Source organism: Syngnathoides biaculeatus, chromosome 13, assembly GCF_019802595.1.
Source record: "Syngnathoides biaculeatus isolate LvHL_M chromosome 13, ASM1980259v1, whole genome shotgun sequence".
Lineage (NCBI taxonomy): Eukaryota > Metazoa > Chordata > Actinopteri > Syngnathiformes > Syngnathidae > Syngnathoides > Syngnathoides biaculeatus.
This window is the reverse complement of record NC_084652.1, coordinates 14,259,407-14,283,180: the sequence shown is the minus strand read 5'-3', so window position 1 is coordinate 14,283,180 and position 23,774 is coordinate 14,259,407. Positions and strand designations below refer to the sequence as shown.

At 41.1% G+C, this 23,774-nt stretch overlaps 3 protein-coding genes and 1 non-coding gene across 4 annotated transcripts; 2 read left to right on the top strand and 2 right to left on the bottom strand.

Moving 5' to 3' along the window:
* Positions 1-1,267: 1,267 nt before the first annotated feature.
* cldn1 (claudin 1) lies at positions 1,268-6,055 on the bottom strand. Its single transcript, XM_061839153.1, has 4 exons — positions 5,615-6,055; positions 4,173-4,337; positions 1,608-1,692; positions 1,268-1,531 (listed from the first exon to the last, which is right to left on the bottom strand). The coding sequence occupies exons 1-4, from the start codon at positions 5,835-5,837 to the stop codon at positions 1,369-1,371; spliced, it is 636 nt and encodes a 211-aa protein (XP_061695137.1). The 5' UTR covers positions 5,838-6,055; the 3' UTR covers positions 1,268-1,368.
* Positions 6,056-6,182: 127 nt separating this feature from the next.
* On the top strand, positions 6,183-6,254 carry trnam-cau (transfer RNA methionine (anticodon CAU)). Its single transcript has one exon. It is a non-coding gene; the product is annotated as a tRNA-Met (tRNA).
* A 64-nt stretch (positions 6,255-6,318) lies between these two features.
* Positions 6,319-11,734, top strand: zgc:153913 (carboxypeptidase N subunit 2). Its single transcript, XM_061839152.1, has 2 exons — positions 6,319-6,582; positions 9,511-11,734. The coding sequence occupies exons 1-2, from the start codon at positions 6,400-6,402 to the stop codon at positions 11,083-11,085; spliced, it is 1,758 nt and encodes a 585-aa protein (XP_061695136.1). The 5' UTR covers positions 6,319-6,399; the 3' UTR covers positions 11,086-11,734.
* A 7,905-nt stretch (positions 11,735-19,639) lies between these two features.
* Positions 19,640-21,911, bottom strand: LOC133511421 (transcription factor HES-1-like). Its single transcript, XM_061840331.1, has 4 exons — positions 21,671-21,911; positions 21,476-21,571; positions 21,298-21,385; positions 19,640-20,656 (listed from the first exon to the last, which is right to left on the bottom strand). The coding sequence occupies exons 1-4, from the start codon at positions 21,761-21,763 to the stop codon at positions 20,226-20,228; spliced, it is 708 nt and encodes a 235-aa protein (XP_061696315.1). The 5' UTR covers positions 21,764-21,911; the 3' UTR covers positions 19,640-20,225.
* Positions 21,912-23,774: the final 1,863 nt, after the last annotated feature.

The following is a 23,774-nucleotide window of genomic DNA, read 5'->3' as shown; positions in this document are numbered from 1 at the left end:
TACATTTAAATTTGAAAAGTGAAACTCATATTGTTCATTAAACACACTGAAAAATATTTTTCCGACTGGTGTGTGTATTGAAAAAAAACATTTTGATGTTGTTGCTGTGTACTATTCTACCGTCTTGATTTATTTCAGTCCTTCAATCAAAAAGTAAATGTCGTATATAAGACAGATTCATTTAACACGTTAGAAAATCCTACCACCTGCATTTAAACATGATAGATAACAAATGCATTGATGTTTTCCAATATCCACCAACATCAGTTTGATGGTACATCTTACAAAAAAAAAAAAAAAAAAATGACGAAACATTAATGAGACGGGAAGTGTGCCTAGGGATTCCCGATTTCCCTTCCGAGCATACGTTTTCTGAGGGGATGTGAAAACTACATGCTGCTAACTGTATTCACTCCATCGAGGTCTAAACAGATGGGGGCGCTCTTTGCAATGGACCCACTCATGGAAACTTGTGCAAATGCAACACTTTGGACTTTACCTCACTCATTTGTTAAAAGCTTTTTGCTTCTGTGTTGTGTGACATGACGGGTAATGGAGAAGCAGTTTTGTTTTGTTTTGCTTTGTTTGGAATGCGTGGTTGTAAGAGATGGGACAAGGTTTTGGGATCTTGATGCGAAGTACACACGGGCGTGCTTGGACAGGAATGAGTGGACTCAGGTATGCCAGCCAGGTGCCCCTCCCCTCTCACAATCTGACTTTTGCCTCCCCCGGAGGCACCACAATCTTGCAAGTAGTGCATTTGAGTCCATTGAAAATCTTTTCCCTCACTCACGGGTCATCCTGTCACAGTGCCACCACCAGGCATCCTTTTGGCGTGCGGAACAGTGTGCAGCAGGATGGCCAGAAGTCTCTTGGCACTTTTTATTGTGAGAACGGCGATACCTTTGTGTATTTGCAATTTAAATAACATAACAGTGATCATCTCTTGTGTGTTCAATTTGATTGGCTTCTAAAAATGGACACAATTTCTGTAATAGCACACTTCGATAACAAACGTCAATTGTAGATGCAGTGCACTTTTTTCTTTAATATGCTTTATCTTCCACAGCACTCCTTGTGTTAGAAATCCATTCGCGTGATCTCAAAATAAATAAAGAATAATAGTGTGGGGCGTGGGACGTCTCAAAGAAGGTAAATAATAGGGAAAACTGTGGAATCAGAGCAAAAATATACAATTTGTCATCACTCGTTGATAGTAAATTAAAAAAAATTAAATACTCAAGATAAAATAGTGTAAAGTCTGTCTTTATTGATGTGAACACATTCAGCGAGTTGCATTCAGTGTTATGATATCGAGGACTATAAATGGGATTCTAATGTCGGGGATCCCCTTTACATACGGTTGGTCTACACGTAGTCTTTTCCCGAGTTGCTCGCCGGGTTGGACCGCGGGTAGCGCGGCGCTTTCCCTGAACCCTTACTGGGGCAGTTGCAGCACATGAAGCCTCCTCCGATCGCGATGAGGATCGCAGCCCCCCATCCCACGAAGAGGGCGCTCCCGAATTCGTACCTGCACATTTGGTCACATTCACTCCGATTAAATGCTGCCGATAAACTGCGTGCAGTTTAAATTCCAGTGAGCTCACTTTGAATTGGTTGGGGTGAACGGGTTGTAGAAGTCTTGTGCTATCCTGTGAGCGTACCAGGATGCTCCCACCAGAGAAAGGAGGCCTGCAAGAGCAAGAGGCAAACAAAATCAAAATAACGTGCTCAATTTTTCTAGCATACATGCATCTCCACGTAGAAGTTGTACTCACAACCTCTACTAAAGTAAAAGTGCACATACGGCTGTAAAACAGTTAAAAGACGGTTAAAAGTGGTGACTCAATTCCTTCTCTTGAGTGAAAATAAAGAAGTACAGAGTAAAATGAATTTTCATTTTCAAATAAAGATGATGGAGATGTTGTGTTTCAAATCTAATGCATCATCATTATTTTTTAAAAAACTTTTTATTTAGATTGTGGTGTGGACTGCGGGGGTTAAATGAAGACAATGATTCTACTTTGATGAAGGAAATCGTAAAAAGTGCAGATATTTATTTTTAAATGCCGCGGGGACAAGTACACTACAGCTATCTGAGTAATCTAATTAAGTACAGTAATGAAGTATTTGTATTTCGTTAAAGCTCACCACTGTCAGTATGTTCCAAAACAAGACAGCTTGATACTATTCAGACTGTCTGTAGTGGTACGTGAAAAAAAAAAACACAATAACTATGCGTATTTTTCAGTGGCACAAACTCACATAAGTAAATTTTTTTATGTTCAGTTGTATGCGACTGTTTTTTCAATTTTTGAACTCTGTTTCCAAACATTTATTCCATTTTAATTGAAACATCATTTTAGTATGCATGGATGCACAATATGTACTGTAATTTCTCGTGTATGATGTGCAACCCCAGAGTTTATGTCAAAATTCTGGAAAAGTCTTCTATGTGTAGTGGATTCTTACAAATCAGGATTTTGTTTCAACCCATATAATCAAAACAATAACTATTATCTGTGTTTTTTTCAAACAATTATTCTGAATTTAAAAACGTTATTGGAACACACAATACTTTCTTTTTATTTACAAGCTCTTGTTTTGAAATTCACATCCCAACTTTTATTGAGTAAATGAGAAAACACAGTTGTGCTCATATGCTTGATTACCCAGACAGAATACGTAAGATGTCCCTAACCCTAATTCTTTAACGAAAACATGAAGAGCAAGGTTAAACATATATAATTCTATTTTAATGAAATTCAAATTTCAGAAAAGTATCATCATTAAACATAACTTAACCATAAAGGAATTAGTGATGTTTCTTCTTCAGATAGTCCTATTTAAAAAAATAAAACAATATTTCAGAAATTCTGCCAGGGTGTGTCAACTTATGAGCACACTGTACATATATGAAGTCATTTTTCCCTTGAAGTGTAGGCTCCACCTTTTTTCATAACCTCTAGGTGGTGGTGGCATACTGGAATGGAAGTATAAAGCTTTTTCATAACCTCTACGTGGAAACGTGAAATTTCTTTTTCATATTCCCCCTTGCCTATCTATAATGTGCAATACTGACTTTTGACAATTTTGTGGGAAAAAGTGCGCATCATACATGAGAAATTAAGTGTGTTAATGGTGTAATCATGTCAAAGTAGCACCCTACAAAACCGATCGCTTGGCGGAGGTTTCACCAATACACATATTCAATCGGATGTGACAATCAGCCGCCACATTATGAATGAAGTCATGTGGAACTTTTTCTAAAGAAGTAATCAAAGGCCTAAATTGTTAGAATGGGACCTAAGATGAAAAGTAAATTACAAAAGACAGTTAAGAAGTACTTTTCATTGACGAAAAGAAAGAGCTCCACATTGAATGTGCCTCGTGCAATTCAACTTTTTTTTTTTTAAATTTTATTACCAGACCAGACCAAAATGTGAAAGAGCTCGCTGGTGATAGCGTTGGCGAGGCAATAAAAAGACGATTAAAAGAAATGTGCAGCAAATTGGCCACAAGAGCTGTTCATGTTTTAAAGGATGATGTGATGTCCCATTTTGGGAATTTTTTTCTGAACAGAAAAAAAGTTTCCCAAGCTTGGTTTGTTGTGCTGATTGATGATAAAACAAAATGACCCGAAAACATGTTTAATAAGACTGATTTAAAAAAAAAAGTAAGTATAAATTAATTTTGGGGCTGTAGCAGATGAATTGCATTTCCATTCATTTTGTTGGGAAGAACATTTCGGGCTATGAACGAGGTCACAGAACCAATTAAGGTTCCACTGTTGTGTTTTACTTTTTACAAATATGACGTCTGCTTAATTTTTTTGACAAACTTGAGCCTACGTTTTTTTTTTAGTATTAGCCATTTGAGTGGTGCTAAGAATTTTTTTAGGTTGTACGTAGTTCAAAGACTTGAAGTGCCATTGATTTATAGTATTTTCATGTTTTGGGTATCATGTACATATAATGTATTTATACACATTGAGGTAACAATAAATATACTTTCTCAAAACTTTGCAATGCTCCTATGCTACAGCTTACAAGGAAAATCCCATTTGTGTTTACCTTTCTAAATGCTGATTTGTTATCCTGAAAAAAACTAACAACTAAAATACAATGTAATTAATAAAAAAGTGTCAGTAAACACAGCACAGGCATAATCACCAGCGATTATCAAGATGATTCCGCCGGTTAGAGCCACTTTGTTTTTCTGCTCCGGCTGGTCTGCCAAACATGTGGTGCATTTCATGCCCACCGCTGCCAACAAGAGTGCAATCAAGCAGAGCAAGATGGCCGACAACATCAGTCCTCGCGTTCCCACGACGATGGCTGGGGAGAACAAATTAGCATGATTCTGCGATGCCATGGATACTTCAGGAGTGATGTTTTATATCCTGGAGGACCGGCGCCATGATTCATTCGAACTTACAATGTTTGCTTTATGTTCGCCGAAATACTCTCATGGTTGTGTTGAGAATAATGTTTTTTTTTTAATGGTTAATATTAACTACCCACATGTGAATTTTTACATACATGAGACACTGAGTATTTTTTTTCTACACTGTAAAGCAGTTTACAAAAAAGTTCCCATTTATGTTATCCTCAGTGTGTCAAAGTAGCTGTTGTTTGAATACCAACACTAATTGCTATTAGCCTATCTATTATATGTTATTATTAACCTAGTGGACTTTCTTCAGATGAAATTATATGATTCAGTTGAATGTTTAGGTGCTTAAAATGTTAATACAATGTAGAATGATCTTTTTTCGTATTTTTATACATGTTGCTGCGCCATATGAGTGGAGGTAACAGTTGTTTAAGTATGCAAATTTCTGTAAAACCGTTTATGGCTTTTTACATTTGCATTTAGCATTAAAGTATTACATTAGCATCACAATGAAATGATATTTCTGTTAACAGGTCTCTTAATTTCTTTTGTTTTAATTGTGTTTCGATGATGAACTTCAACAGAGTTAGAAAAATCAGATTGATAGCAAACATGCGTCCCATGCTTTTTGTCTTCATTTTTATTTCCTCAAAGTGATCTCATGCGACGGCCTCCCATTTCTTGACAGTGAGAGAATGAAAATAGGAACTAAAGAACACTTTACAAAGCGTTTCACTCAGTGTTTCAAGCGTGCCGCAGTGGTAAAGTATTTTAAAAATCTTTTGTTGTTGTTGTTGTTGTTGATACGTTCTCTTAAATGCAGAGTTTCAGCTATCTGGGGTGGGTCTGGAAAAAGATGTCATAGGGTTTCTCCCACCCACCTCCAAGTCCCTATTATTCCTTCACCACCCACCTCACAGGCTCTTTGATGAAGCATCTCTTGGTATTTGACTTGCATGTCCTTGCATGCATGTGACTTTTTTTTTATGCCTCAAGACAGGTTTGAATGAGCATCGGGCCTGAGAACGTAGAACACGCATTACCCCCAAGCAAAAATTAAATAAAACCGATTTGCGTTCATACTTTCAGCATGAGACCATCTCTAATATTGTTCTCACACACGTGTCGCACTTGTTTTTTGGTACATTGGTATTCTTTTGGTGATGATTTCGAAGTTGTGGTGGGAAAAACGGATTAGAAAAACTCACGGCAGTGTTACCTGGTAGTTGGAGCAGCGAATCGTACACTTTACACTGCACTTGGCCAGTGCTCTGCGACGCGCACGACTTCCACAGGCCCTCGTAAAGGGCCTGAGCTGTGATGATGTTGTCGCCCGCGTAGGACGAAGCCTTCCACTCCACCATGACCGTGGAGGCGATGCAGCCGATGAAGCCCAGGAAGGCCAGCGTGAAGCCAAGAAGTTGGAGTCCAGCGTTGGCCATGTTTCAACAACAAAAAGAGGAACAATCAAGGTGCGTGTCCTGGGGGGACCGGGGAGGTGAGGGGAAATACAAAAACAAGTTTTGAAACTCCGGCTCTTACAAAAAAACAAAACAAAAAAAAAAAAATCCAAAGACAATACCAACGAAATCAATGAGCCAGATGTTTTGGCGCTTGTCACATTTCTTTTACGGGCTGCGCATCTTTTGGGAGTAACCTGGAGAAAAGGGAGGATCCCTTGACTCATACCTCCAATTACAGTCCACGTCCGCCGCCTTTTACACCACCTAGTGGCCATCGCGGTTTACTTAAAAATATTAAAAACAAGATACACTGGCGTCCATCAGAGCAGAGTGGCGCAGCGGAAGCGTGCTGGGCCCATAACCCAGAGGTCGATGGATCGAAACCATCCTCTGCTATTTTGTGCATTTAGTAGCAAACAATAAACTTTGATGTTTCCCTTTTCAAAGATGCAGTCGTAGTTGAATCACAATCATTAGTTATTTTCAACCCCTCAGACAGACGCAAAAGACGGTCCTGTAATTTCACTAAAAAGTAAAAAGCATGGCCTGCATCAGACGGATCAATTACTCTGTTTTTGAGTTTATTATTATTTTTTTTTTTTTCACTGAATGCTTAGCGATTCGAGTCATTAAACTCTTGACTGACGTAACTGTGCTCTTGGATATCATTTTGGCTATTCTTCCCATTTCTCCACACAACGATGTGGCCCCGGCCCCTCCGCTGGTGAGTTTATGACCATTTTGAGTTTCGTTTGAAGTACTGTATTTCAAGAGGCAGTTTTGTACTTAAACGACTGAAATGAACGAAAAGCTCCAGAACTGGTGCATATTTCCGGTGAACTGAACTCATCTGCGCCTGTTGAACGTTATTCTGACTTGTAAAAACCGTTTTCGAACGGAAGTTCATTTTTATTAAGAGTGGCAGGTCTTGCTCGGGACGTCCAGGACAAAAAGCCGTTCGAGCCTTCATAAATATGTCGCCATCATGTTTACATTCGGCAGGCACGAGCACCAGCCTGGGTGCCTGAGGTGCGTTCAGGGACACTGCGTAAATGTGAGGGAATCGGATGAAGTGCGTCCAGGGACGCTGCGTAAATATGAGGGAATCTGTTCCTTAGATGTGTTGTGATGCAGTACATCGTTATAAAAATTGATGAGAAGGAAAATTATTATTCATATCAGAACACTTTAGTTAAAATTCACACTACCATGATGTTGAATTTATTTGGGTTTGTATAAGAATAAATGAGATAAAAACGATTGTCTTTGTAGTTACCAGGAGCTGCAAGAAATGACACGTGGACAGAATGGATGGGGAAAAAAATGAGGAGATCAAATATCTGTATTTTCAGTGTAATAGCCTGTCAGAAACATATTATGGTGACCTATAAACTAATTCATTTTGAAAAAAGAACTTTGTTAAAAATGTTGAATTATGAACTACCAACTAAACTAATTGCTTCTTGGAATTGTGAACTGAACTTTGAACTAGTTTCCCAACACTGTCAAGACACTTCCTTGTAATATTTTTAAAATGAATACATTCACCATCTCCATCATAACAGATGTCACATACAGTAGTAGTACTTGTTAATTCTACTAACAATAACAACTCAACCAATTGAAGTAGTTTTTGTTTTGACATTTGTATATTGGGGTTGAAAAAAAAAGAATGCTCTGTGATACCTTGCTGGGAGCAAATGTAACGGACAGTCCAATAAGCGAGCAAAGGTTTGCTGTTGCCCAACTGCGGCTTGTTGCGCTTTTTGTTTGTATTTCGTTCATCCGCCTGTGAAAGCCAGAGGGAGTTTCATTTCTCTACTCTAAGATAACTGCGGTAAAGGTGAGTTGAATGGCGCCATCATTTCTACGTGCTACAAACCCAGTGGTGGGCAGTAACCAAGTACAAATACTTTGTCACTGTACTTAAGTAGATTTCTCAGCGATGTGCTTTTCTGATGACTTTTTACTGTTACTCCCTACGTAGAGCTGTACGTTCTACTCCTTACTTTTGCCAAAAAAGACTAGATTAAAAAAAAAGATTAAACATTGTCCATAATAGCTTAAGTTTGAAGTTTGAACTGGATTTTTTTTTCAAAGCCACTGTGTTATGCATAGTTTGAACATTTAATTTAGTGATTCTGCACGTACCATCAGAGGCAGCTTGCATATGACTTTTTGCAGTTTTGCCACACTTTGAGAATCACTGTAATGAATCGCTGTTTTGTGTACGTTCGCTGTCAGATACAGCATGCGCACAAACTCTGGTGGAGAATTTTTCGACTCTCGGGACACTTTGCGAAGAACAGCGTCCCATGAAGGAGAAACATCATGCTGAACATTTTGATTCTGTTAATTGTCGCAGATAGCGCGGTGACAGCCGACTCGTACTGAAATTGCGCGACAAACTTTGTCAATTTCTCCCACCGACTTCCCAGCGGATGTCATGTGTCTATACCACGTTATGCCAACAAATTACATCATAGTACTGTAATAGGCAGAAATACTGGCACCAGATTGCTGAGCTTCACGAAGCAGAACTCGAGGTAGCAGAAATGAAGATGTTGAGGTTCTCGCTCGGAGTGAGCAGGTTGGATAGAATTAGAAATGAGCTCATTAGAGGGGCAGCCAAAGTTGGATGTTTTGCTGACAAGGTTCGAGAGAGCAGACTTCGATGGTTTGGACATGTTCAGAGGCGAGAGAGTGAGTATATTGGTGGAAGGATGCTGAGGATGGAGCTGCCAGGCAAAAGAGCGAGAGGAAGACCAAAGAGAAGGTTTATGGATGTGGTGAGGGAAGACATGAGGGCAGTTGGGGTTAGAGAGGAAGATGCAGGAGATAGGCTAAGATGGCAAAAGATGACACACTGTGGCGACCCCTAACGGGACAAGCCGAAAGTTAAAGAAGAAGATTGCTGAGCTTTCAGCTGGCTAGTTGAGGCATCTTTGAAAAATTCCCCATTACAGAAACAATCGCTGTCATCATAATAGTCTAATACTGCATTCGATTTTGAATTTTTTTTCTTTTACCCATTTTTACCCATTTTATATCATTCAGATATTTCAGGAAAACTCATTGATCCATGATTTACTGCCAGCCTCAGAGTTCAAGGAGTCACAGCTCTTTGGTGTCACGAACCAACTGATAGTTTAGATTTAATTAATTACAATAAAATTTTTAACTCACGATGAACGATTCTTGACGATTTGAAAACTAGGAATGGCAGCATCATGTGCACTGCATCATGGGAATATTTTCAGACAGTAACTGACACATCACGTTAGTTGCGACATCCACGTGGAATCAATGTTGAAAGAACGTTATTTGACAACGTAAAAATTCAACTGTGGAATTTACGTTGAATTTAGGTTGTTCGACATCGTGACCTAAAACAACGTTAAATCAACATTGAATCTACGTCTTGTGCCTGCTGAGAAGTGATGATATATTTTCATGATAAAGTAGCACATAGTTCTCAGTCTTAGCACGTTTTCAATCATTATGTAGCATATGTAATGCATTTTGAAGCAAATCTCTGAATTCATTTTTAGTGCCATTCAAACGATGCTACGCTCTACCTTATGCAAGTATCGACTCTGAGTATTTTCGCCACATTTTTCTGAATTTCTGAAAAATTTCTATGCCTCCGTAGGAAAAAATGGAAAGAGGATTGCAGCCGACTTTGTTCCTGCTGTTGCTTCTGTGGCCCAAAGGCGCCATGTTGTCCCACTCCAACTGTCCCTACAGATGCCAGTGTTTTACCCCGATCCAAGTCCTGTGTGCTGATGAACACATGACATCAGTGCCCAAAAATATATCCCGGGAAGCCAAGGAACTCGTCATAATGACATCAGCCTTGCACTACCTGTTCCCCAGCAGCTTTGAGGAGGGTCTCCAGCTCCACAAGCTCGTCTTCTTCAACAATCAACTGCAGAATATTCATTCTCAGGCCTTTCACAACTTATCTGAGCTTGAAGAACTGGATATCAGCGGGAACCCCTGGCTGGAGAATTTGTTTCTGGGGACTTTTTCCAAGCAAGAAAACCTTACCAAGCTGCAGCTCAACTATAACAAGTTTCAAACGCTTCTTCCTGGTATCTTTAACTCTCTTAAACATTTAGAGACCCTGGAGATGAAAGCCAACACCATATCAGTTTTGCCTCCATTTTTGTTTCAGAAGCTTCAAAATTTACGCGTGTTGGATTTATCTCTTAACAGAATCCAGAACGTAGAAAGAGAGACTTTATCTGGCTTGACTGGACTGGAGATACTTAAAATGAGCAATAACCAAATTAGCAATATTTCATCAGACACTTTCCATCATGTGGGTCAGCTGATGGAGCTTCACTTGGAGGGGAATAGAATATCGGAACTTGATGATGAAATCTTCTCCGCATTCACCAAACTCAAGGTGCTGAACCTCCGCAGAAACCATCTCTTAACTTTCAGCGGTCAAGTGTTTGGACGCCAGGTTTCAAATTTAACCGAGTTGGACCTGAGAGGAAACAGACTGACGAGGGTGTCCGCTTTCAGCCTGCTGAAATCACTGACCGACGTTCTCTTGTCATCCAATCAGCTTTCGAGCCTTCCTGACGACATATTTAGAAATGTCACCACACTAGAGAACTTGGATCTCTCAGAAAACCAGCTCACGTCATTACCAGACGGAATCTTTGATGATCTCAAGAGCATCAAAATCATCCATCTCCATAAAAACAAGCTGAGCAGCTTGGATCCCGGATTGTTTAAGGACCAGGGGTTCATTCAGCAGCTTTACCTGTCTGAGAACCAGCTGCAAAATCTCCCTCCGGGCCTTCTGGACCACTTTGCGCTCCCGCACATACTGCGACTATATGGAAACCCTTGGAAATGTGACTGCCACATGTGGTATTTGCATGATTTCGTGCTGAACAATGACCAGGACATCGAGATGCCGGACAGGATGCTGTGCGAGAATCCCGAGTTCCTGCGGAGGCGATCAGTGGCGTCCATTGGCAGGGACGAGCTTCTGTGTCATTTGCCCAGGGATGAGAGGATGGACCTGAGCAGCTGTAGCCTTCAAAAGTCCGGTGACTCACTGCTCATCAAGTGCAAAGTGGACAAATGTTCGCCACTGACTGTAAAAGTCCAGTTTTTGGAGCGTAACGGAAGTACTCGAGAACACATTTGGAAAAATGACGGTTCGGAGTGCAGCAATGTGACAATATCAGAGGTGCCCATGCCATAAACCTCTCTTGATTTCTTTACGATTTGACAGAGTCAAATTGCCTTTGTCAAGAGTTGCCAGATGTGTTCGCTCTGTCAGTCAATTCTGCAAACAAACGCAGCAGATGATTACCGGCATGCGAGGGTGGATGAACCTTTTTTTTGCAAGGTTCAAAGGTTCAGTCCCCCTCTTGTTGCGATGCTATCGTCACCAAAAGGGACATGTTAATCATCCATCAGCATGTACAGTCACACGTACACTAGACCAGCGTATCCCAACCGTTATTGAGCAAAGGGATGTTTTTATACATTAAAAAAAAAAATCTCTCTGCTCACCACCAAACAAAAATCTCACAAAAAGTGAATACCCTTTTTCAAATATATACCTTCTACCTTCTGGTGGATGATCATTTAATTGTTTTGTCTCAATTAACTCAATTAAGTGACATTTTTTTTTTTTTTTTTTGGCGCAATGGTTGGAAATCTTCCAAGGTTCACGGTTTTATCCTGTGTGGAGCCCCATAATAACAAAAAAATACAGATTTAATAGAAAAAGAAAGGTAGTGCATTATAAAGTTTTTGTGAAAATGTAACATTTCCTGTCCTTGTCAAACAAATTTACAGTTTGTGGGGGTCACCAGCATGATGCCTGCAGGCACTTGGTAGCCCCCAAAGACCACAACTAGCTCATTAACCTTTATTAGAAATAGCTCACCAGTGATGGGTCATTGTGAATTCCTAGGAATGACGTACATTTGATCATCTGAAAATGTCAACAGTTTATTTTGACTGATTTGTAGAAATAAACTGTTGTTCCTTCCCTTATGAACAACTATTGTGAAAGATCATTAACGTGATCCTTGTCTTCAGATGGAAAAACATCAGTCATTATTAAGAGTAACATCAAATGAAATGTTTTAATTGTAGAAGGATTAATCGGAGCTCAAGAAATACCTTTCCGTTTCAAAAAGGTTGCGGTTATCCCTGCGTTAAATCGTTTCATCATTACAGGAAATCCCAATTTGAGAAAATACTCGTTTGGACCACTTCTTCTTTTCCTGTCGGGTTATCCCGTTAAGGGTTGCCACAGCGTGTCATCTCAGATGAACGCATATTTGTATGGCACAGTTTTACACTGGATGCCCTTCTTTGAAGCAACCCCTCTGCAAATTTAGCTGGGGAGAGAAGCTTACAGCACCTGGTATTCCCAGGCGGTCTCACATCAAAATAGTAACCAGGGCCAAACCCGCGTAGCTTCTGAGATCTGACAAGATCGGGCGTTCTCAGGGTAGCGTGGCCGTAAGCCCTTTGGACCACAGTACTTCATAATAAGGCAACAGAAAATGTACTTTTAAAGTGAAACCAAAGGATAAGGATGAGAATCGAGAAGAATTCAGCGATTCTCAAGGATAATGATCCCTGCTGCTTAGTGATCTATTTCCTTATTGATTCTCCTATTGATTCTTAGTTGGTGAGGGAACGAATTGCTCAAACTCTTTAGTGTCTTCGACTTTGAACAGAAGAGAAAGCATGTCCAGTGTGGACTGACAATCTGTAAGTCTGCAAATCTGATTTGGAATCTATTATGGAGGACTACATTTAAAATGCATTTTTTTTTTATTTAACAGATAGAACAGAAAATTCTGTAGACTAGAATGTTAATAAGTGGTTTGTCGACTATAACGAAGGGGAAAAAAAAGTTTGCGAGTTAAGTCTTTAAAAAGATGATCCGACGGGCCACTTATGATCCCATGAGACTCCCGGGATGACCCCAGTTCTCCCGAATGCAAAGAGGGATATAAAGATGCGAGATGGGAGCGGGGAGGAGACGAGCCTGGACGCAACAAGGCACACAGATGGCTACCGCTCCAATACGACATGCTAACCCATGCTTAATAAGGGGCAAAGGTCAGGGGCTTGATGGGGTCCTCTGTCCAGCAGAATGACATCGCAATTCAAGTGGAGAAAATCGCTTGGCCGTCTTACTTCCAAAGTGTGAAGGCTTGACCTCAAGAGGAGGTAATCCTCACTTGACCACGTTCTCCATTTTATATACATATACAGTATATCTATATTTTTTCATTTATATGTGAATATTAGTAAAACATTATGGCTTTGGCACAAATATTTATAAATAATTTTGTTCTTTAATCTGGCCCACAAAGCATCATCAACATCATCACATTTGTTTTTTCAATTCCTTTGTACCATTAGATAATTGGATATTTCACATTTTGTAAATATAATAACACATTATTTAAATAAAATAAAAATATTTAAAAGTTACACATTTTATTTAAAATTATAATAATGCAATTCATTTTAAAATACTGGTTTTAATTCATCTGGGATTTGCTGGCAACCAGTTTAGGGTGTACCTCGCCTCGTGCTGGTTGACAGCTGGGATAGGCTCCAGCACGCCCCGCGACCCTCATGAGGATAAGCGGAAAAGAAAATTGATGGATGGATGTTTTTAATTCATATTGACTTATTACATTTTTTTAAATACATATTAATTTAAATGTATTTTTCTTTGTACATTAAATAATTGGATAATTGAGTTTGTAAATAGAATTAATTATTAAAATTATTATTATTATTAATAATAACAATATATTAAATACTTATATGTACTTTATCTTATATTTATACAAAAATAAAAATCTATATATTATATATATTTTAAATTAAAAGTATAAAAAGTATAATAATTTAATGATTTTTAAATTGTGTTTTAATTCATATTCACTTATTAAATGTTTAATTAAAATATTTGACATACACATTATAGAAAAAAAATTATGTTTCAATTAAATCATATAAATGTTTTAACAACCAAATTTGAATGAATTGAAAATGACATTTAAAAAGTAGTGTAGATGTGAAATATTTGTTATGTTTTGGTTTTGTGTAAGAAAATTTTGACCTCGTGTTCAAATGACTTGGCCCAACTGTTTAATATAAAATTCCAATGTGGCCCAGGTTTGGACTATTGAAATACAAAGAAAGTTTTCCTCAACTCAGTAAGGAGGATTGCATCTTAAACACGTACATTTATTTGAAAATAATCCTGTCCAATCCAGTGTATGAATTTACTGAAGAGCCCTGGATGATTTCGGAGATCAATAGAGTCATCGTCAACACCAAATGAGCTGTCAGCATCCGTCAGTGCCAGCGATTGGCACGGGCTGACCTGCAGGAGCAGGTCCCGAGAGGCGGCCTGCAATGCCGGATGAAAAGCAAGCCTTAACCTCCAGGTCGGAACCCGCTCATTGGGCAGTTAGCGCGCGATGCAACCGCTCTTCAGAAGGGACGGGGTACAGAAGAGGAGAGGACACTTGATCTGGTGAGACAAACAATGTCCAAAAGGACACAAAGCACCGAGGAGTGGAAGGAGGAGGTTCCCACAGAGTTTAGAGCGTCCAGTGTGCAGCAAGGTCACAGGGCCACTGAGAGGTCATACGAGCCCCAGCGCTTGAGGCAATAATAGTACTAGTACCAAGAGTTGTTACTTGAATGTTAGTTGAGTCTGAACTTTACAATTAGGTACTTTGTCTTTAATAATAAAATTGCATTCTTTAAAATATCAACCATAATGATGAATGAAACAGCATTCTGTGGGGGAAGGGGGGGGTCATGAAGCAATTTAATGCACTATGACGGCACTCACACTGTGTTTACAGTAAGTAGAAATAACCTCGTATGCCCAAATATGGTCAATTTGCTCTTTTCCCCCCAAATCGATGCTAATCTAATGTGCGTCAAGGTGGAACAACTGGTTAGCACATCTGCCTCACAGTTCTGAGGACTGGGGTTCAGATCCAGGCCCCCCTTGTGTGGAGTTTGCATGTTCTCCCCGTGTCTGCGTGGGTTTTCTCCAGGCACTCTGGTTTCCTCCAACATCCCAAAACCAGCTTAATTGGAGACTTTAAATTGCCCATTGGCGTAAATGTGAGCCGATCAATGACATCACTGTCATCAAGCAGTGATCAGAACGGCGAATTTTGATAATAAAGCCGATCACCATAAAATGCTCATTATCGGGCAATGCAGATCAGACCGATCAGATTGGTGTATAAAGTCAAAATAATATTAATCCCGCAACATTAATAATAAATTACATTTAAAATGTGCTTTTTTTTTTGTATTTACTTTCCACCACAGTATAAAAGGCTAAAATAAATATAGTATTTGGCATCGACATATTCTTGAGGGCAATTAACAACTCCGCCAACAGTGGTAGAACGTTAACCAGCACCACTTGATGTGGACAGGTGGCAATTAGATCGCCTCCAAGGCAACACACACCACCTCCATGATACTGTGACCCCATCTTCTCGAGAACAAAAACGGGCCATTTTGTGCGCTCCCAGTGTGAGTCTTGCTTACAAACGAGGGTCAACATGAACACTTCAATACATCCAGAGCCTTGGATCCAGGGGGTGGGGGCACATTGGTATTACTGACCAAATTAACAACAGCTGACCTGATGCGGGTGTTAAGTGGATGCAGAGATGACATCAGAATGGAATTCTGGTACGCCATCCTTTGTCTTGAGGATGACAAGGGGCTCTAAGCTCCTTAACTTCACGTCACAATAATCAAGGATCAATCAGGAATGCCGATGCCCGAGAACTGCGCTTACACGGCTGTCCTTGTGTTGTTTTCCTGCTTCCCAGATGTATTTGATTATTCATGCAAGTCCTTCGTGGCGTTTTAGTGGTCCAATTAGGAGTGATTTTTCAAGAGGCCAAGAGATGTACTCAATTGGCTCAATGATACCAAAGTGGCCTCTGAACAGGGTGAAATCGCAACCCCGCCATCATGTCAGTGACTGTTGCTTTGCACAGTCTAAGCAAATTTTAAAGGGCCGCTAATGTACATTACATTACTGTACAGATTTGTTACCAAATGCATTATATGTTTGAAGATTATTGCTGAAAACGTACAAAGACTTGAGAGCAATATATGTATGTACTGCGCAATTGATGTAATGTAGAGAATTAAACTGTTAAACACTCCAATTATGGAAGAATTTGACCGCTTTTCTGGCACAATTGTGACGGGTATTCAGCTAGCTAACTACACTCAATAAACCAGAAATGCCTCTTTCCTTCTGATAATCTGCTGGTGTGGCCCCTTTACAATCCCTTTTTGTTGACTGTGAGCCTGCGCATGTCTTGGAAAGAAGGCTTAAGTTTGATGAAGGAAGAATAAAAAATCGGACTGCTTTAGAGCGCCCCGTTGTTGCAACATCCCTTTGTTTCAGCGTCAAGGGCCACTGGAAGCTCGAAGCAGATCTATTTGCTGCTCAAGCAGGAAGTTATGAGTAGGCATAAAAAAGATCCCAGATGAAGTAGAATTCAATTTTCTGGGTCATACTCGGGCCATTTGAAATTCGAGCAAGTCGTAGTTTCATTACATTCAACACACACACAGTATTTGAGAGTGGAGACCAATGCTTCATTTTTCAGTTTTGAATCTTCTTCTTCTTTTCCTTTCGGCTTGTCCCGTTAGGGGTCGCCACAGCGTGTCATCTTTTGCCATCTTAGCCTATCTTCTGCATCTTCCTCTCTAATCCCAACTGCCCTCATGTCTTCCCTCACCACATCCATAAACCTTCTCTTTGGTCTTCCTCTCGCCCTTTTGCCTAGGAGCTCCATCCTCAGCATCCTTCTACCAATATACTCACTCTCTCGCCTCTGAACATGTCCAAACCATCGAAGTCTGCTCCCTCTAACCTTGTCTCCAAAACATCCAACTTTGGCTGTCTGTCTAATGAGGTCATTTCTAATCCTATCCAGCCTGTTCATACCAAGCGAGAACCTCAGCATCTTCATTTCTGCGACCTCCAGTTCTGCTATCTGTTGTATTTTTCAGTGCCACGGTCTGTAATCCGTACATCATGGCCAGCCTCACCACTGTTTTATAAACTTTGGCCTTCATCCTAGTGGATACTCATCTGTGACATGGGCGACCAGACACCTTCCGCCAACTGTTTCACCCCGCTTGGACCTGTTTCTTCACTTCTTTACGCCAATCTCCATTGCTCTGTATTGTTGACCCTAGTCTTTGAAGTCATCCACCCTCGCTATCTCTTCTCCCTGGAGGTTCACTCCTCCTCCTGCGCCCCTCACATTCAAGCACATATATTAAGTTTTTCTAGTGCACATTTGGCCATTTTTTAAAATCATTTAAATTTGGAAGAATTGTTCGGAACACTGAAAGTAGAGTATCCATTTTCATAAGAAGTTTCTTTACACATCTTTCTAAGCTCTTTAGGGCATCTGGCCAAGGATCGCATGGCGTCAGAGTAGGCAAGAGTTTCCTGCCAACCGACATCCCCTTTGAAGCTGGGATGACTTGTGATGCATCACCAGTGTTCCCCACATTTAATGCCTGTGCCATTATGCCCTCTGTGTGGCTCCAAAGTGATAAATGTGCTCTGGTGTCATGCTGATCCATGATTCATGCATGTGGAAGCGTCACTTCCACTGGAATGTTGTTTTTTTTCCCAAAACAACTTGCTAAATCAAAACGGGACAAAAGGCATTCACCATTGATATCGAGAGCCCGAGTCATTCATTAGCCTCAAGGCACGACTCACGACGTCGACCCCCATCGAGCGCCATAGCAGCCCTTCAGACAACACCGCGCCAATTCATCGGCAGAGCCAAAGGCAGAGGAGTTTCCGGTGTACGTCGCCGTTGTCACTTTGTTTGTGAGCCATCAATCACTGAGCACGGCAAAAGGGGGCAGATCTGCCCAGCTACAAAAGTTTAGTCCTTTTGTCTTTGCGACGTATCAGGAAAACGCTGCGGCCAAGAGATCGGGGTTGGGGGGAGAGGGTAAGGCACAATAAGACAAAAGATGGAAGGAGGGCTGCAACCCCTGCAAGCATTCCCAGGAGTAGCTATCATCTGTTGATGCTACCCCATGCCACGCCACTGCAGGTTGCCCAATGATGGAGGCAACCTGTCACGACCTCACAGCTTCTCTTATCTGAAGAGCATAGCCTCCGTGTAGGGTTCTACGAAATATTTAAAAGCAGGACCTTGGGGAGCTGCTGACAATCTCCATCCTTGGTGAAAGTGACAGCATGCTCACCCCCTCTTCTTTTTAGCTATTGAATCTCTTCCTGGATAAACAAGGGGAAGGCCCATTATGAAGATGGAGAGGGTCACGGAAGGAGGAGCCATTCAGCCTCTGAGGGGCCCATCTTTGTTTTTGTACTTTGGGGGGCTTCTCAAAGGATATTGGGGGGAGCTTGTTTTGTCACTCAGTCTGCTTTATTATCAGGGAAAAAAACAGATGTAAGTTCTTCTGACAGTGATGATTCACAAATGTAGAAATGTAAAAAAAAATGTGTATTTGTTGCTTGGGAATTACATCTTCGGCTATCGCTGTGACAGACCCCCAAAAATCCCATGAATGTAAAATGAGAAACGTGAGTGCAACAGACTTGGAGGTGTCTGGTGTCCTGGTTGACGGGTTGTCAGAGTCTAGGCAGCATGCTGGTGGAGCTGCAACTTCTTGGGTTGGAGAATCAGCAGAAATTGGAAGTTCGACGGTGTGAGTAGCACAGAGGACTAAACAAGTCACACGTTGTTAGACTAATAGCTTAAGTGCCAAAGTCAAGAAAAAAAAACAAAAAATGCCACACATTCTACAAATAGGAGTTCAGCTGCCTCGATTCAACCTTTGCAAAATACCATGATGTGGATGACTAAGAACCTATATACAGAAAAAAAAATTTAAACAGCACATTTGTTGTTTTGGTTTTTTTTTTTTTGCTTTTTTGACAGCAAGTCAAAAATGACTTTGTAACGTAAATATCCTACGAGGCTAACAATAGGCGCATGTCATAAGTGTCAAGTATTAACCAATTAGCTTAGCCAGCATAATTGAGATGAAGCGTAATACATGGTTGACCACAGCTCAGTAAAACGGTTAATGGCTGTCTTTGTTGGTTGGTTCGTGACGGATCGTCTCAAATTTTGCATGTTGCTATTTCCGTTTTCCCAACTTAATCAAAAACATCATACTGGAATCCAAATGAGGTTCAGATCTCCCACTGTGATACGTGCTTCATGAGGTGGCCTTGGAAATCAGAAACCGTGGCTTGCCAGTTTTTCTTAACGTACACAAAATAATTATCAAAATACATAATAAATACTGCCTTTGAACTGCACAAGGGCAAGTAAAAATCAAGTTGAATCTTTCATAAGCTCTAAACCAGAAAGTCTCAAGTCCTAAAATTGTCAATTGACGGGAGTCCCCGACTTCCCGATAAGAGATGAATGGCGAAATGAATACCACAAAGTCGGCTGTGACCGCAGTTAATTTGAAGGCACTCGCACAGTTACGACTGCGTTTTGTGTCCTTTAATTAACGGTGATTCCACAATTTAAAACGTTGTTTGTAATATAATTCCGTTCCTTCAACTGACATTCAAATATAATTTTGAAAAATGAATGTTTGCTGAGGCGCACATAAGAAAGGCGGTTAAGATTTTCTTCATGTCACTTTTTGACCTTAGCAAACTAGCAAAGGGTGGTAAGACAAGCACGGTACCGTAGACAACATAGAAATGTTTTATTATTTAGCTTATAAAATGGAGTGCTTCAACAAATGTGTTTGCCTCACGAGGCTTACAAATTGTTGGGATACAATAAAGATCAGTGATTCCCAACCACTGGGCACGTTGCACTTAATTGGTCTGAAAATTGTAACTTTTTCTGACAAATGTATCTTTGCTCATCTGTATAATTTAAGCCGGCAATGAAGCATGACAGACAGACCATAATATGTTCTCCCACGAGATGGCAGAAAGTGGGACTAAGCTGTAAATCAACCAGTCGCCCTTCAACCAACAGAATAACAGCTTTGTGTTCAATTCAGCAAGCTCCGATTTTAGGTTCATTTGCGTGCAGATTGGGACAAGCACATTCGTTTAGCATGCAAATAATTTTGGTGACATTTTTGTTTGGTGCTGTTAGAATTTTCGAGAAAAATGTTGGGAAACGCTAAAGTAGATCGTATCACACCGAGTCTGTAAACTTTCCTTCAGAAAGCCAAAAACATGTAAACTCTCAGGTACCTTTACAAAAAAGTATAAAAATCAAGTCGAGTTGTGTGATAGTCCAGTTTTGTGTTCCGACCCTACCAGGGTCTCCACACAGAGTCTGAGGTGGGCGGGGGTGCACCGGGAGACACGTAATGGCTGCTCTGTGCGCTCAGAGGGGCGAGAGCTGCACTGGGAACAAGAAAGGCAAAATGTCCATCGGGGGTCGGCACCACCTGGTAGCCGCCGCGGAGCTTGGCGGCGTCCGCAGGGTGTTCCATCTGTGAGACGCTTTTGCAAGGAACCCGAGCGGCGGGAATTCCGCTTTGTCGGCGCGGGCCGGAGTGAGGTGTGTAGAAACCGACGTCGTTCATCTGGGAGACGCGGGCCGCCAGGTGGCTGAGCAGGCCGGTCCTCGCCTCGGCGTTGACTTCCTCGCACGTGGACAGGTAACGGGTGACCTCGCCGACGCACTCGCTGAAACCGGCCCGGTATTTAACCAGGACGGACGGATCTGTGCTCATGGCGGCTGTGGGGCAAAAAAAAAAAACAAACAACCTGGAATTTCAGGACAGCACCAATGGTCGCTAAATGGCGCAAAAAGTATATATTCCTGTTACGTGATATCAACCTGTGTATCCAATATCACATTTTTCCCCTCAAGTTAATAATATTGCTCTGTCCCCACTTCACCTGTTATTTTATGCACTGGTGAACAATTTAAAGTGATGAACATAGTTTAAGTTCAAATCTATTAACTCTGTTGAACACTTGAACTGACTGTCAAAGCAGGAGCCATGTGGAAGTACGTTGCCTCAAGAATGAAAGTCCAACTTTTTTAGGTAATAAGGAATGAAAATGGTTTAGTGATGGCGTGAGCGCAAACTTTGACGTGGACGGCTGGCACTAGCGCAATGTTGGTATTTTATTTCATAAGACGATTGAGAACAGTTTCAGATTTAGGACGCAAACCTGGAAGTAATTTAGTGTTCGGTGCCTTGCACAAGGACACGTCGACAGCGGAAAGGCCGAGTCGGGAATCAAACTAGCGACACTTTAGTCAGTGGTAACCCGCTCTACTAAATGAGTCACAGGATTGAAAAATATTTGTTTTTGGATGGATGGATGTGTATGTAACCATATTTAATAGGTTAGCATGAAATCCATTACCTGTCATCTGAAGTCGTTGCATGTTCCTGAGGTGCTTCACAGTCATCTCAAGGATATCCGCCTTCTCTAATTTGGAGTGTCTGGAGCTCTGAACACATTATTGGGGGGAGGGGGGGGGGTCGTCATTTCCTAAATGTACGTTGAACACGACAATTATGATATAATAGGATCTTCTTACATCTTTCTTCAGCGCATCCAAGATGAGAGTCTTCAGGTGACCCAAACTTTCGTTGATTCGCGCACGTCTCCGCTTTTCCATAATTGGTTTGGAAGACTTGAAAGTGACACATAACACGTTTTTAAAAATTATCACTAAATGCATTTGTTTTAGTCTATGAAAGGAAAAGCAACGCAATTGGAGGGCATATCGTACCTTTCTGCTGGTTATCTGACTTGGCGAATTTCCCACAGCGGAAGCCCCACTCGGCGCGGATGAAGTTGTTCGTTCCAAAGCACTAGCCGGCATCTTCACGCGTACTCCTTCCTTCCACTCAAGAGAGGAAAGGGAAGGAAGGAAAAAAAAAAGTGAAAATCGGGTCCCGCCTTCCCCTGGCAAAGCTCCGAGCGGTTTGACGATGACAAACGTCTGTCCGTCGCTGACACAACGTCAACACAGCCTCCGGGTCTATTTATAGAAGCGGAGGCGCCGCACGCGAGTGGCTCGTGCGCCGGCTCACTCTGGAGGACCAATGAGAGCTCTTCATCTAACACTTCATTTCAACCACATGCCCACAGCCATGGGATGCGGGTGTCGTAAATCCCCGCGGCCCTCCATTTTTCGTCACCCACTGTCCACATGCCGCTCACCCACATAAAATAAAATGAAATAATTTTGCATTGCAAAATTGTAATTGTAAATTGCGTCAATCATCATCATTTACGTATGTCTAGGACCGCTGAAAAATGGATTCCGGGCAACAAATCCCTCCTGGGCTGTAGTTTAGACACACCTGTATTATTTAGTATAAAAAATAAATAATAATATTTGACTTATTTATTGGATGTAAAAGTATATTTTAAAAGTCAGTGGTTGGAATTTAGATTGTCTTATGGCATCAATTTTTATTTGTTGTATTTGGTTTAGTTCAGTGCACCAATGAACGATTTTGTGTGATTTTATTTTGTAGTCACGACTAACAAAGACAGGGCAAATGTATTGCCGTAAAAGTAGGCTGAGGTCACACATTTTATTTAGGAAATGTAATGTAATGTAAAAATGAAAATTAATAAATAAATAAAGTTGAGATTGCTATGATTCTTTTTTTCCAGGGCCGATATGCAATATCATTTGCTGTAAATAAAATAATATTGGTGTCAAAATGTTGAATCATGTCAACGCCACTTTCCTTATTTTAAATACCTTTCAGTATGATTATTAAAAAGCGTATAATTATTTTGGGATAAGGAATATTCGACGAATAGTAGGGCAAGTTGTAATTATTTCCTGCTTTTGCTCGATACATGCCCACTCCCGCTGCAAAAATAAACTCCACATGATGATCCATCAAATTCTTTCCTATCTAGTGGCAGTTCTATTCAAATCCTGGACTCAATGGGCTTTTCACTGATAAAGTCATTCTGCTGTTTAGTTGAGCCTTCTGTCCTAGACTTGAAACACTTTGTGAAGCCCTCAGAGCTGAAATGACCTCAAAAGCCAGGCCAGTGTTTGCATTGGCTCAGTGAAATCAAGACAGCTTCTCCACTTCTCATCAAGTCACATTACATCAGGTCTTAACTGCGCTGCGACAGGAATTAAACGCTTATTTTATCTTTTTGGCGGGGTGGCTTTAGGGGGTGGTGTTCATACTATGCATGACGGTTATACACCGCCACACTGCAAGCTAACTTTCAAATAAAAGCTAGTTAGGGAATGCAGTAGCTCAGTCTGTAAGGATTTGGGCTTTGCAATTGGAGGACATGGGTTTGAGTCCCACTATGGAAATGTAAACATGGTAACTAGTTGTTGGAAAGATGCTTGTCTTCCTGCTGGCTCCTGTCAAGGTGGACCTGAGCAAGGCATTGTTCGCAGCTCAAGCAGTGTACCACACTTTGTTCGCATCTCTGAATTTCTCCCTATATGGGTGTGTGACATGTTTCAGTATAATAAATCCCCCCTGGCGGCACGGTGGTTCAGCTGGTAAAAGCGTTGGTTCAATCCTGGACCCACCTGTGTGGAGTTTGCATGTTCTCCCCGTGGCTGCGTGGGTTTTCTCCAAGCATTCCGGTTTTCTCCCATATCCCAAAACATGCAACATTAACATTGGACACGCTAAATTGCCCCTAGGTATGATTGTGAGTGCTGCTGTTTGTCTCTATCTGCCCTGTGATTGGCTGGCAACCAATTCAGGGTGTACCCCGCCTCCTGCCCGCTGACAGCTGGGCTAGGCTCCAGCACTCCCCGCGACCCTCGTGAGAATAAGCGGCAAAGAAAATGGATGGATGGAAATCAACCCACTGACCCCTCCCCTGGAAAAATC

Excerpts from the sequence above, each read along its gene's own strand:
- zgc:153913 (XM_061839152.1), top strand. The coding sequence starts at position 6,400 with ATGGCCTGCATCAGACGGATCAATTACTCTGTTTTTGAGTTTATTATT. Across the intron at positions 6,583-9,510 it reads TGGCCCCGGCCCCTCCGCTG|GAAAAAATGGAAAGAGGATT; the intron begins GTGAGTTTATGA and ends ATGCCTCCGTAG.
- cldn1 (XM_061839153.1), bottom strand. The coding sequence starts at position 5,837 with ATGGCCAACGCTGGACTCCAACTTCTTGGCTTCACGCTGGCCTTCCTG. Across the intron at positions 4,338-5,614 it reads TTCGCTGCTCCAACTACCAG|CCATCGTCGTGGGAACGCGA; the intron begins GTAACACTGCCG and ends TGTTCTCCCCAG. Across the intron at positions 1,532-1,607 it reads TTCACCCCAACCAATTCAAA|GTACGAATTCGGGAGCGCCC; the intron begins GTGAGCTCACTG and ends CCAAATGTGCAG.
- LOC133511421 (XM_061840331.1), bottom strand. The coding sequence starts at position 21,763 with ATGCCGGCTAGTGCTTTGGAACGAACAACTTCATCCGCGCCGAGTGGG. Across the intron at positions 21,572-21,670 it reads GTCAGATAACCAGCAGAAAG|TCTTCCAAACCAATTATGGA; the intron begins GTACGATATGCC and ends GTCACTTTCAAG. Across the intron at positions 20,657-21,297 it reads GCAACGACTTCAGATGACAG|CCGCCATGAGCACAGATCCG; the intron begins GTAATGGATTTC and ends TTTGCCCCACAG.